Consider the following 12,813-nt stretch of genomic DNA (forward strand, 5'->3'; position numbering starts at 1 on the left):
GACCCCGAAGGCCTTTTGGCCTTGTATAAAGTTTTCCGAACTGGAGTTAAGGAAAGTACATCCGAACCCAATGGCGGAAAAAAACAATCTGAGGATGGAGAGGATGCCCATGCGCACTGTAGTCCAGGGGAGGAGCCAACTATCTCGTGATACTTCGAAGACTCATCCAGGACAACAATGTGCAATCATCCGGACCCAACACTAGGCGGCAATCTATGCATAAGATGTGAATTCAGCAGCCCACATGCCTCAAACACATATACCTCTGAATGGCCCATTTCCACATTGCTTGAGCTAGGTGTGACAGCTGTGGTGAGTGCGTTCCTCCCTGTTTTTGAATGTAATACATAGCTGTCATGTTGTCCGTCCGGATCAACACAGCTTTGTTGCATAAGTGTGTCTTGAAAGCTTTTAGGGCTAGAAAGACCGCCATCAATTCCAGAAGATTGATGTGCATTTTCTTTTGCTGTACGGTCCAGAGTCCCTGTACTGTGTAGTGTAGGACATGGGCTCCCCATCCTAATAGGGATGCGTCCGCTGTTAACACTATTTGTGGGACAGGCTCCTGGAACAGTCGTCCCTTGCAAAGGTTTTGTGGATTCCACCAATGCAGAGAGTTGTATGCTCGACTGGTCACCAACACTAGGTCCTTTAATTGCCCATGAGCCTGGTTCCACTGTCTTGCTAGGCACTCTTGCAGCGGACGCATATGTAGCCTGGCATGAGGGACTATGAATATGCACGAGGCCATCATGCCTATCAGTTGCATAAACACTCGAGCTGGTAGTGAGTGTTGGAGTTTGAATTTTTGGATCAATGTTTGCATTCCCTTGATCCGTGCTGTGTTGGGATATGCTTTTGTTGCCAGTGTATCTATTGTTGCTCCCAGGTACTGTTGGACGTGGGAGGGCTGCAGATGTGATTTTGGGTAGTTTAGTGAGAATCCTAAACCGTGCAGGAGATGTATGGTGTTTGACATGTGGTTGGCACATTGCTGGGCTGATGGCGCGTGTATTAGCCAATCGTCCAGATAAGGGTACACGTGGATGTGTTGCCTTCTGAGATGTGCCGCCACTGTCGCCAGACATTTGGTGAACACTCTTGGAGCTGTTGTGACACCAAATGGCAGGACTTTGAACTGGTAGTGCTGTCCCTGAATGGTGAACCTCAGATACTTTCTGTGCCTCACCGTCGAAGATATTATCGGGCTCTGGTGCCGACCTCTGCATTTCTTGCCTCGCCGCCCGTCGATTCCGGATCGTCTTTTTTGACCGGAACTGGGCACAGGCTAGGCAACTATCTTCATTGTGATCTAGAGATAGGCATTTGTTGCACACTGGATGTTTATCTGTGTGCGGGAACTTGGAGTTGCACTGCGGGCAGAACTTGAATGGACTTCGTTCCATCGAAGGTCGGTCCACGTGGTGTCGAGAAGGCCTCACGGCCCGATTCGACGACCGGAGTGCAACAGATGTTGAAATAGTATATCGGTACCGAGTGCTGAACAATACCGAGCGCTGAACAATACCGACGGATCCGAAGGCCTTTTGGCCTTTAGAAAAAGTTTTCTTGATTCCGAACTTGGAGTGTAGGAAAGTACATCCGAACCCAATGGCGGAAAAAAACAATCTGAGGATGGAGAGGATGCCCATGCGCACTGTAGTCCAAGGGAGGAGCCACCTATCTCGTGATACTTCGAAGACTCTTCCAGGACAACAATGTGCAATCATCCGGACCCAACACTAGGCGGCGATCTATGCACAGATATGAATTCAGCAGCCCATATGCCTCGAACCTGCAGTTATCCAGTATTGGTATCTTTCATAGATTCACATGCCTGAATCTATGAAAGATACCCTAATACTGGATAAGTTGCATTTATCGCACTACCTGTCCTGAGCCCAAACATCAAAGACACACCTTGTGTGGGTTCGTGACCAGCATCTGCTTCCTATAGTCGGAGTATGCTTTACAACCTGTTTGTAGGAGGGGACATTGTTCTTTAGCACATTGGGTTATGTTTGAAGTCATCAGAAGTCATCTGAAATTGGAAGCAGAGCTCCGGATCTGCATTTGAATAAACAAAGAAAGGAATGGACGACAGCGCAAAGTGGTGGCGCATATATGTGGCTGTGCTCAGTCACTTCCAGGGCAGTACGGAGCCACCACAGAGCCTCGCTGCACCACCTAGAGCATTGTTGCAGAAAAGTCAGTTGATGCTGGGGGAGAATTCTAAGTTGAGCAATCTGTTGGTGGTAGTATCCATCAGAAATGTACATTACCCATGGCACACATTAGCAATATTATGGGGATTACACGTCCCAGCCCACTCTTGGCTCCTGCTTTCACCTCCCCTCCAGTGACATTTTCTGGGAGCAGACCTCTTGTGACATAGATCAGAAATTACCATGTGGCTATGGAAAATTCCACCTCTTAGCTGCACCCACCTGGTAGTAATAGTCGTCTAAGTATGGGTCAGTGCTCTGCAGCTGCATCATCTGGATCTTGGATACCCATAGTTTCTCTCGCTGCATCATGAGGTTGGCGTAAGGGTCTTTCCGTATCTGGTCCTGATAAGATCCACGGTGTCCCCTATCCCCTCCAGCTCCATTCAGGTTCCGGTGCTGACTGACCAGAGAGAAGATAATACTCACAATGTTACTACTAATTTTAAATGTCCCTGAAACATGCATGTAATCTCACATTCAATTCTAAAGCTCCTCTAGCGCTGAAACCTCAGCAGATTCTCCACAGAGTATTTCCCTACCATTCTGCCCGAGCCAGCAATCGGTGCAGGACTGTGTTAATTTTTGATGATGCTGTCCACCGAACACCATTGGTGGATGCAACTTTTTTACTTTCACAGATCTTGCAAGCCAATGTAGAATGGTTTTCTGTGCCCAGCGTGGTCTTCCATCCCATCATTTTATAGCTACACTCTAGATCAGTGCTCCTTTTTAGAACACTGTGCCCACGCCCGCTGGATTAGTCCCCTTTTATATTATCTAAAGCAGTCACTCTTTTTTGACAGTCTCACTGATGAAATGATTATACCATCCTGAAAAGTTCTGCACCTAATCAAATTAGGTGTTGGAGATGGAGAAAAAGGGTCTTTGAGAAAAAGAAAGCCTAAGAACACAAGTCATGTGATTCTTAAATGGTTAAGATTCAACATGGGACATTCATCACATCTACTTTCTTGGTAACCTAGGCTCCTTTGGCATAGTTTCAGGCATGTACAAGAGAAATGCATTTCCTCACTTTGCCCGCACCTCGAAACAACAAGACCACATTCAACACAGATTGTTTTTGTGTGCAGTGTCTGCCCTTTTACTGTACATAAAGGGAATGTGATGCAGGCATTCACACATGTTTTGAAGTATACCATCCTAACCTGCTGTAATGTAGTCATGCTATAATAAGCAACCTAAAATAATACTCCAAAATTAATCACATCACTTATTGTTTTTCAACTTCCTTGTTACAACTAGCAACATTGTCAAGGATTGGGAAGATACATTTCATCCACCAAAAGAGAATATTGTGACCCCTCAGCATAGAATTTTGTGCATATTCCACATCACTAATATCCTCCACAAAATGGCATCCTCGGACTCAATGGGCAAGCATGACAGCTCATTTCACAGACATCTCCACAGAGGTAACATGAAAGTGTTGTCAATTCTGGCAGAGGGTGACATTGGGAAACAAGGAACAAACAAGTTCAGATCTTTTGAAATCAGTTAGCAAATAACGAATGCTTTCTTACCTGTCGGTGTAGTTGTGCAGCTTGAAGATCTTTCTGGATTCACTATGCTGTGCATTATTCCGCGGTCTTGTTGTTTGGTCCAGAATCGTAGTCTTTTCTTTCTTTTTTCGTAGCCCAGGTGGGCGTCGATGTCCCACCTTTTGGTGTACTTACTGTGACGGCGGCACGCTTCCTGCGGAAGCTCCCACCTTTGGGTGCCATCTTCGGATTCTTTTTTCTTGTTTTTGTGTTCTGTTTGTGAATCCTTTGGCACCGTTTTCTATTTCTTCTTCAAGTAAGTGATTTTTACGCTTGGTCCTTTAAGGTGTCCGTTTCTATATTGTCCTTGTATTACCACCTTCTTTTCCTGCCTCATCTTTCTGGCGGAGGTGGGTGGGTTCGCTAGTGAATCCAGAAAGATCAAGCTGCAAAACTACACCGACAGGTAAGAAACTATTCGTTTTGCAACGTGAATCTTTCTGGATTCACTATGCTGTGCATAGACTTTGTAGCAGTTTGTTATGTTTGTGGCGACTGGGTGGAAGATGAGCGTTGGTTGTTGAATATATGTTGAAGCACCTTCTGTCCTACTTGTGCTTCCTTGTTCATTTGTATATCCACACAGTAATGCTTAGTGAACGTGTGCACTGAAGCCCATGTTGCCGCCAGGCATATGTCTTGAATGGGTGTGTTAGCAGGAAGGCGATTGTTTCTCCCTTCTTCCTGGTAGAGTGGGCTCGTGCACCCCCTGCTAGTTATTGGCCTGCCTGTTTGTGGCAGAATTGTATCGTTTGTGTGATCCATCGTGCAATGGTTCCCTTTGTTACTGGTCTACCCAGGAAACTGCTTGCGAAGGACACAAAGAACTGCTTTGTTTTCCTGTGCTCCTTAGTTCTTTCCATGTAATGCATCACTGCTCTTCTAGCGTCCAGAGTGTGCAGTGTCCTCTCTGCGCTTGTGGATGGTTTATGAAAGAAGCTTGGTATTTGTACTGTCTGGTTCATGAGGAACCTCAACACCACCTTTGGCATAAAGTGTGGGTCAGTTCTCATTACAACCCTATCATTGTGTATTTGAATATAGGGTTCTTGCAGTGTTAGCGCTTGTAGCTCGCTTACCCTGCGCAGCGAGGTGATTTCCACCAGAAAGGTTGTCCTCATTGTCAGCATTTGTAGGGAGGCCTTATGGATGGGTTCAAAGGGCGCTTTCATGAGCTCGGTTAGGACTAAATTAAGGTTCCATGCCGGTGGCGGCATCCTCTTAGGTGTTGTGATCCTTTTTGCCCCTTCCAGGAATCTCTTTACTACTTGTGATGTAAAGAAGCTCTTTCCTGTCTTTCCTCTTGTGTAGGCTACTATCGCTGCTAGGTGTACTCTTAGAGAGGATGAACTTAGTTTTGCTTTCAGCAGGTGCGCGAGATATCTTAGCACCGTTGATTCCCTGGTCATCTTCTTGTGTAGTTTCTTCTTGCTGCACCATTGTGTGAATCTCTTCCATTTTGCCACATAGCACCTTCGTGTGCTTGGTCTCCTTGCCTCTTGTAGCATCCGCAGGGTACGCTCAGGTAACCTTAGGTGTGCATACTCTATGTCTTCAGGAGCCATGCCGGTAGGCTGAGGCTATTTGGCTCTGGGTGTAGTAGTTCTCCGTTATGCATGGAGAGTAAGTCTTTTCTTTTCCCGAACTTGTGGGGTGGTCCCTGTGCCATTTCGATTATTTGTGAGTACCAGGTCTGCCCTGCCCACTGTGGTGCCAAGAGGATCAGTGTCATGTTGCTGGTTCTGCACTTGTTGAGTACCCTGTGTATCTTCACTTGCTCTGGTCAGTAGTTATCTTCTTCCACTCCTGGAAGAAGTGTCTTAGCCTGCCTCCTACTGGTGTTAAATGTTCATCGATGTTTGGTCCTTATAACCCCCTCTTGTTGGCCTTGTTGTGCTCCACCCACGCAGCGATATCGGGGGAAAAGCATAGGCAAATGTTTTCGACCAGCTTATCCATAGGGCATTCCCCTGGGATCGTTCCCCTGGTTGCCTGGATGTGAAGTATCGGCATTTTGCATTCTGGTGTGTTGCCAATAGGTCTATCGTCGGTGTTCCCCACCTCCTGAATAGCCTTTCCGTTTCCTGTGCATTGAGCTCCCACTCGTGGGATGCTGAAGTCTGTCTTCTGAGCCAGTCTGCTTCCACATTGTCCTTCCCTGGTAGGTGTATGGCTAGCAGGTCTATTTTGAGTGGGATGGCCCATCTTCATATTTCCTGCGCTAGGTTGGACAGTGCGACGGATTGTGTTCCTCCCAGTCTGTTGATGTAGAACATCGTTGTTTTGTTGTCTGTTTGTATCAACACTCTCTGGTTGTACAGTTGTTTCTGGAATGCCTTCAGTGCGAGGAACACAGTCTTCAGTTCCAGGTAGTTGATGTATCTGACCGCATCTGCTGGAGTCCACAGACCCCTCACTTTGAGTTTGTTCATGTGTGCTCCCCATCCCATCTGGGATGCGTCTGTGGTGATGGTCACCGTTGGGGTTGGTGGTGTTAAAGGCTTCCCTTTTGTTATGTTCTCCCTGTTCCACCACGTAATCTCCTCCTGCACTGTACGCATTACAACCACTAGATCTTCTCAACTTCCTGTAGCTTGTGACCATTGTTGTTGCCGCCATTCCTGTAATGGTCTCACGTGGAGCCAATAATCTGCTCCATCCATCTCAATCGGGCTTCCGTCCTAATTTTAGTACGGAAACAGCTTTGATAGAGGTGACTGAGATCATCAGGGAGACTCTGGATGCCGGCGGCAGGGCCATGCTGGTCATGTTAGATCTTTCGGCGGCTTTCGACACCGTCCCCCATAAGGCGCTTCTAACTAGGCTTTATGACATCGGCCTGAGGGGGACGGTGCTCAGGTGGTTTACTTCTTTCCTGGAAGGCCGCTGCCAGACGGTCTGGGTTTCCCAGAGCTCCGCCGAGATGCCGCCTTTGGGAGTTGGGGTTCCACAGGGTTCTGTGTTGAGCCCCACATTATTTAACATCTTTATGTCCCCTCTGGCGGCCTTGGTGGAGGCGTATGGGGCCCAGATCGTCTCTTATGCCGACGACACGCAACTCCTCTTCACATGCGGGAAAGATCAAGAGTTTGTGGGAGAGAGAATCCGGGACTGCCTTGCGCTGGTCTTCGACTGGTTCCAGCGGAACGGTCTGAGGGCCAACTCGGGCAAGTCCGAGATTTTATTTTTTGGTTGCGTTGCCGATCCGGAGTGGCAGCATTGGTGGCCGTCCGACATGAGTCCTCCCGCACAGTCCTCCGTGGTGGCCAAAAATTTGGGCGTCAAGCTAGACAATCAGCTGTCGCTCCGAATTCACATTCTTGGCCTGGCCGGCACCTGCTACGGATTACTGAAAATGCTCCGCACATTTTTGCCTTTGTTATCTGAGGAGCACAGGAGGATTACTGTGCAGGCTCTGGTCGGTTCGAGGCTAGATTACGCCAATGCTCTTTTTCTCGGCCTTCCCGATTATCTGGTCCAGCGCCTTCAGGTGGTGCAGAACTCTGCTGCCCGGGCGATCTTTGGCTTAGGGAGACTAGCTCGAGCTTCCGGGCTGCTCCAGACGCTTCACTGGCTCCCCATTAGGAAGCGGATCCAGTTTAAATCCTTGACCCTGATGCATAAAGCTCTGCATGGATCAGGAGCGGGATATCTGCAGCGGAGACTGACTTTTTATCGTCCAGCTCGTTCCCTCCGCTCGGAAGCTCTTTGTAAAGCGGTGGTTCCACGGGTGAGGAAGGCCCGTGCGGGAGGGCGGTCTTTTGGCTGCAGAGCCCCCCAGCTTTGGAATCTGCTTCCATTTTCTCTTCGGAGTACTGCCAACCTGCTCCAGTTTAGGAGGGGCCTGAAGACCTGGCTTTTTAACTCCTAGTCTGTTTTTACTGCCTACTGTTTTTGCTTTGTTCTGTTGTCTGTTTTTAGCTGTGTTGTGTTATTTCATTATGAGTTGATGGTGGAAAGCGTCGGGACACTCCTTGTGAGTAGCTGTACGCTATACAAAAGCTTAATAACATAACATAACATAACATATTGGGGACCAGGTGTATGCAGGAAGCCATCACCCCCATGATCTTGCTCGCTGTCCTCACTGTCAGACCTTGCCCCTTCTGGTAGTGGCGTGTCTCCTTCAACAGGGCCAGTGTTCTCTTGTCGCTGGGGAACACATTGCACTGTATGGTGTTGATCTGTGCCCCCAGGAAGATCTTCACTTGCTCTGGTTCCATTGAGGACTTCCCCCAGTGTATGGAGAATCCCAGGTCTGTCAGTGTCTCTGTGACCCGCTGTGCGTGTTCCTTGCATGTCCTGTGTGAACTTGCTTTTATTAGCCAGTCATCGAGGTAAGGGTATACACGAATACCTTCCCTGCGCAGGTACGCTGCCACGGCACCCTTGGTGCGGATTATAGTCTGAAGGCTAAAGCTGTGAACTGGTTGTGTTCTTTGTTGATGGTAAATCTTAGTAGATGTTTGTGCTGCCTGTTCATGGGAATGTGCAGGTAGGCATCTTTGAGGTCTGTGGTGGACATGAAGTCGCCGTCCCTTATCTGAGGAATGACCTCTTGTAGGGGTGTCATTTTGAACTTTTGTGTCTTTATGTATTTGCTTAGGAACCTTAGGTCCAGGATGGGTCTTAGAGTTTCGTCCACTTTTGGAACTAGGAAATAGTTTGAGTACACTCCCTTGTTCCTTTCTCTGAATGGAACTGGTTCGATGGCCTCCTTTCGGACGAGTTCTTGTGATTCCTCTAGGAGTAGCACTAGTTCTTTTCCTGAATGCGCCTTCCTTTTTGGTTTTCTGTTTGGTGGTTTCTTTTCCAGTTCTATGCAGTATCCGAACTGTATGATGTTGAATATCCATTTGTCTGTAGTTTTCTTCTTCCACTCCTGGAAGAAGTGTCTTAGCCTGCCTCCTACTGGTGTTAAATGTTCATCGATGTTTGGTCCTTATAACCCCCTCTTGTTGGCCTTGTTGTGCTCCACCCTCGGAGGGTCCTTCTCCTTCGAAGTCGAGTGGTCCTTTTCAGGGACGTGCTTCGACGACCTTGGCTTTTCGCCGGTCTTCGCTGCCTGGGGGTCCTTTTCGAAGGATCCGCTGGGCTGTTCGTCCTTGGGTGCAGCTGCGGCCGTCGAGGTTTTTGGCGCCAGTGCTCCCTTCGAGGACTTAGACTCTGTTTTTCGAGAGTCCCGCTCAGGCTTTCGACAGTCTGTCGGGGGTTTAGGGGTCGACTTCTCTCCTACCTCTTTAGATGCCTTCTTATCGGTCTCTACGACCGTGAAGTCAACTGGTCCTTCGGCGATGTTGTCCTCTTCGTCGCTGGAGAGGCCCAGGGCCCGAAACGGAGGTTGGCCTTTGCCTTGCATGCTGTAGTTGGCTCTCCTCTCTCTCTCTCTAACCCAGAGTGTCTTCGGGGTGAAGGCGGAGCAGGCACTGCAATCCTTGCTCTCGCGGTCGACCGGTAAGCAGAGGTTGCAGACCGGGTGCTGGTCCTTCTGCGCGAATTTGTTGTGGCAGTTACGGCAGAATTTAAAGGGTGTTTTGTCCATTCCTGCGCTCAGGGGACCCCCTGTGTGCGCATTCTCCGTTGGACGTCGAAGATCTCGAAGTTCTCCTCCTTCTTCGTCATCCCAGCTTGGTGATCTTGTTTTTCGGTATCTTCTCCAATCTTTTCTGTGTAAAATTCGACTTTTTCCTCTTCTTTCCTCCAAAAACTCTGGAGTCTCTCGGTGAAGATCCAGAACCAACGGCGGAAAAAAGAATCTGAAGATGGCGCCCAAAGGTGGGAGCTTCCGCAGGAAGCGTGCCGACGTCACAGGAAGTACACCAAAAAGGTGGAAGTCGACGCCCACCTGGGCTACGAAAAAAAAAGGAAAAAAAAGAAAAGACTACGATTCCGGACCCAACCACTAGACCGCAGAATAATGCACAGCATAGTGAATCCAGAAAGATTTACGCTGCAAAATATCTCTAACACACATCAGCAAATCAAGCATGCACAACAGCATCAAGTGAGCTGGACGAACCATAAAATAAGGCAGAATATTTCAGTGCTAAGAAACAAGAGTATTTCTAATGTTTTAACGTTGATGCTGCTATTGGGGCTGCTAATGTTTGTTTACAAAGTTCTGTCAGTAGTCTAACATTCATGGCCATAAGTAGACTTTTCACCCTGGGTTTGTGGACTTAACTAGAGCCATCTATTTTTTTTAAGGCCAGATTACCAGAAACAATTTGGTAGAACACATACCACATAAGTCAGGCAAGCTTGGAGCAAAACTTTAGGATTATATAGCAAATCAGCTTAAAGTGCTATATTAAGGGTTAGTGTGGTAGAGCAGCCTTAGGCTTAACACAGAGGAGTCCAAGACATTTGCAAATTTTCTCAATGATCAATAAATGACACGACTCATGGAGGAGATCCACACCAATTTAAAAAAAAAAAAAAGTATCTTTATATATGTTTACGCATCAGGGAGAAACCGTACATGTAAGTAAGTTTTAAAATATGAATTCTTTTCACTTTAAAAAGTGGACACTGCAAATTTTGAGTTCTGAAAGGTTATCCTATGGAAGGAAGAATAAGTTCTGCAAACAGGTATAGTACAGCCACTTACAAGACCAATCTCTAGGAGTTAGGGTGGATGTACGTTGTTACAACGCATGCTTTTACTACACATGCCTTTACAACGCAGGTTTTTCACCGCAAGTCGTTACGACTTGCGTTGGGGGGTGCTGGATAGTGAATAGTTTAATTTACTATTCCAACTCCAGTCCCCGTGGATAGTAGGGAAGGTGTTGGATAGTAAATTAAACTATTACCTATCCTAGAGCGCCCCCCAGCACATTTCGTTGTAACGACTTGCGTTGAAAAACCTGCGTTGTAAAGGCACTGCGTGGTAAAAGTTGCGTCGTAAAGGATGTTTCCCGTTAGGGTGAGTGGTTGGTAAGGTCCAGGGTCGCACCAACAGTACACCACCAGCGGCATACGGGTGCATGGTGTAAAACAGCATTGTGAGCCCAATAGGTTTCTATGGAAATAGGTCACTGCAGAAATAGGCTGCATACTCGGACTGAAGGCCTGTGGGGGAGAACCAACTGGGGTGGGGGATGGGGAGTTCAAGGTTTGCAATGCCTGGGGATCTAGGGACACCTGGGGTCCTCATCTCCATGGCCCGGGGAAGACTGATGCAGAGGTGTCTTCAGGAGTCAGGTTTACTTACCGGGAGGTGCAGCAGTCGAGGGGGCCTGTGTGCAGAGGCTGCAGACGAGGTCGGAAAGTCTAGAAGGGTGACACCACGATGAACTCTAGCTCTGGAGGGCTAGGGGACCTTGTTGACACAGATGGCCCACTTCAACTCGGGCCGGAGTGGAAGGGTGCAGTGGTGGCTTGGTCTTCATTGAAGGCAGGCAGTGTTCCAAAGGTTCTGGAGTCCCAGCTGCAGGATGAGTCAACTTTGGTGCAGGTTTCAACAATGGATGCAGACAGGCCGGCAGGGTTGGTACCAGGACTACTACTACTTCTCTCCTGTTTGCTTTTGCGGCTCTTCGGTGTCCACCCTCTTCTTAGGCCATCAAAGTCTGCTTCTCTGGTGCCATGGGTGTCCATGAATGCTGAATGTAGGGATGTTAGGGGGGTGTAGGGTAGTGCTCCTGTATGACCACTTCCTGTGGGAAGTGGGCATAACCCTGTCCAAGAATTCCTAAGTATGCCATCACAAAGATGGCTGCTTCTGAAAAACTGTGACCACCTCACAGTAGCCCATTTTAGGGGTGGTATTAGCCTGGAGGTGGCACGCCTACCTGACTAGTTAATTTTCCCGTCTGTCCAGGTGCCAACGGGGCTCTGGACAAGGAGTGTGGCTTCCTCTACTAATAGGAGAACCAGCGTCGCATTCCAAAGTCAGCAGCTTCTTTGAAGCTTGCCAGCCCAATGAGGCTAATCATCAGGTCAAAATGTGGGAGGGTGTTACACCCTCTTCCCATACATGCTTTTGTTCTGGGTCTCCTGAGAGCAAAGACTCTCATCCTAGGTGGTAAGAACAGCATCTCGGGTGGCAGGGTGGCAGACACCAGTCAGCAAGCATGCCAGAGGCTGGTAGGCTTTCAGGGTGCACCTCTAATGTAGCCTCTGAGTGCATGCATTGGTATATCCGACAGTGGCACCTGTGTGGGTTTACCAATACAAGATGTTTGATACCAAACATCCCTATTTTCAGTTAAGCAATCATGTAGCAGGGGAACTTGTTTACATCAGTGTCCAGAACATGTTTTAAAATGGCTTCCCTGGTCACTAGTACAGGCAGTAATAGGACTGACCAACACAGGGGCACATCTGCTCATGCAGGCATGCCCTCAGATGTAATATTAAGCACCTTGCCTTCGGTCTGTCAGGCCTGATGTTGGGGTGACTTGCAAATATTACATGCAGTGGTAAAGGACAGGGCATACAGGGATGTCTGACATGTGATGTCTTAGGTTTTGTGTGCATCAAGACACGCAGCCTGCAATGGCAGTATTGCATGTGCTTGGTGAAGGGCCCGTTAGGGTGGAACACTTTGAGCTGCAGCCCTTAGGGACCCTTCTTAGCACCTCAGGCCCTAGGTACCAGGGCACCATTTACTAGGAACTTAGAGGGTGCTAAATAGTTTGCCAATTTGGGGAATAATTGTGCAATTTTGGGAAAGAGCTCTGGCCCTGGGGACCTGGCTAGCAGGAACCCAGTGCACTTTCCGTCCAAATCACATAATTTACCAGGCAAATAGTGGGGGTGAACATGTCAAAAAAAGGGGAACTTACATAACACACAACAACACAACACACACCACAACAGTGCTGCTAGGGATCTCTATCAATACGCATATTTACTCACTTTCGATACTCCTGCCTTTGGTTTAGGAGGCGACGATGTTGAGGGTGAAGATATGTTGTGTCCGGGCGGAACATTTGCGGCTGTGGTCTGTAGAAAAAAATGCAAACATATGTGAGAGGCAGCACTTCTGTAAAAGATAACGATCACATGACTTTTCCAAC

At 48.1% G+C, this 12,813-nt stretch overlaps 1 protein-coding gene across 2 annotated transcripts in view; it reads right to left on the minus strand.

The window, feature by feature from the left end:
- PATL1 (PAT1 homolog 1, processing body mRNA decay factor) overlaps nucleotides 1-12,813 on the minus strand; it is a 203,851-nt gene that overhangs the window by 81,527 nt on the left and 109,511 nt on the right. For both annotated transcript variants that reach the window (XM_078666733.1, XM_078666817.1), the window contains exons 9-10: nucleotides 12,653-12,739; nucleotides 2,448-2,628 (exon numbers count right to left, since the gene is read on the minus strand). In XM_078666733.1, coding sequence (XP_078522859.1) covers nucleotides 2,448-2,628; nucleotides 12,653-12,739 — 268 coding nt within the window. The remainder of the gene's footprint in view (nucleotides 1-2,447; nucleotides 2,629-12,652; nucleotides 12,740-12,813) is intronic.

Source organism: Lissotriton helveticus, chromosome 1_1, assembly GCF_964261635.1.
Source record: "Lissotriton helveticus chromosome 1_1, aLisHel1.1, whole genome shotgun sequence".
In the NCBI taxonomy this organism is placed as follows: domain Eukaryota; kingdom Metazoa; phylum Chordata; class Amphibia; order Caudata; family Salamandridae; genus Lissotriton; species Lissotriton helveticus.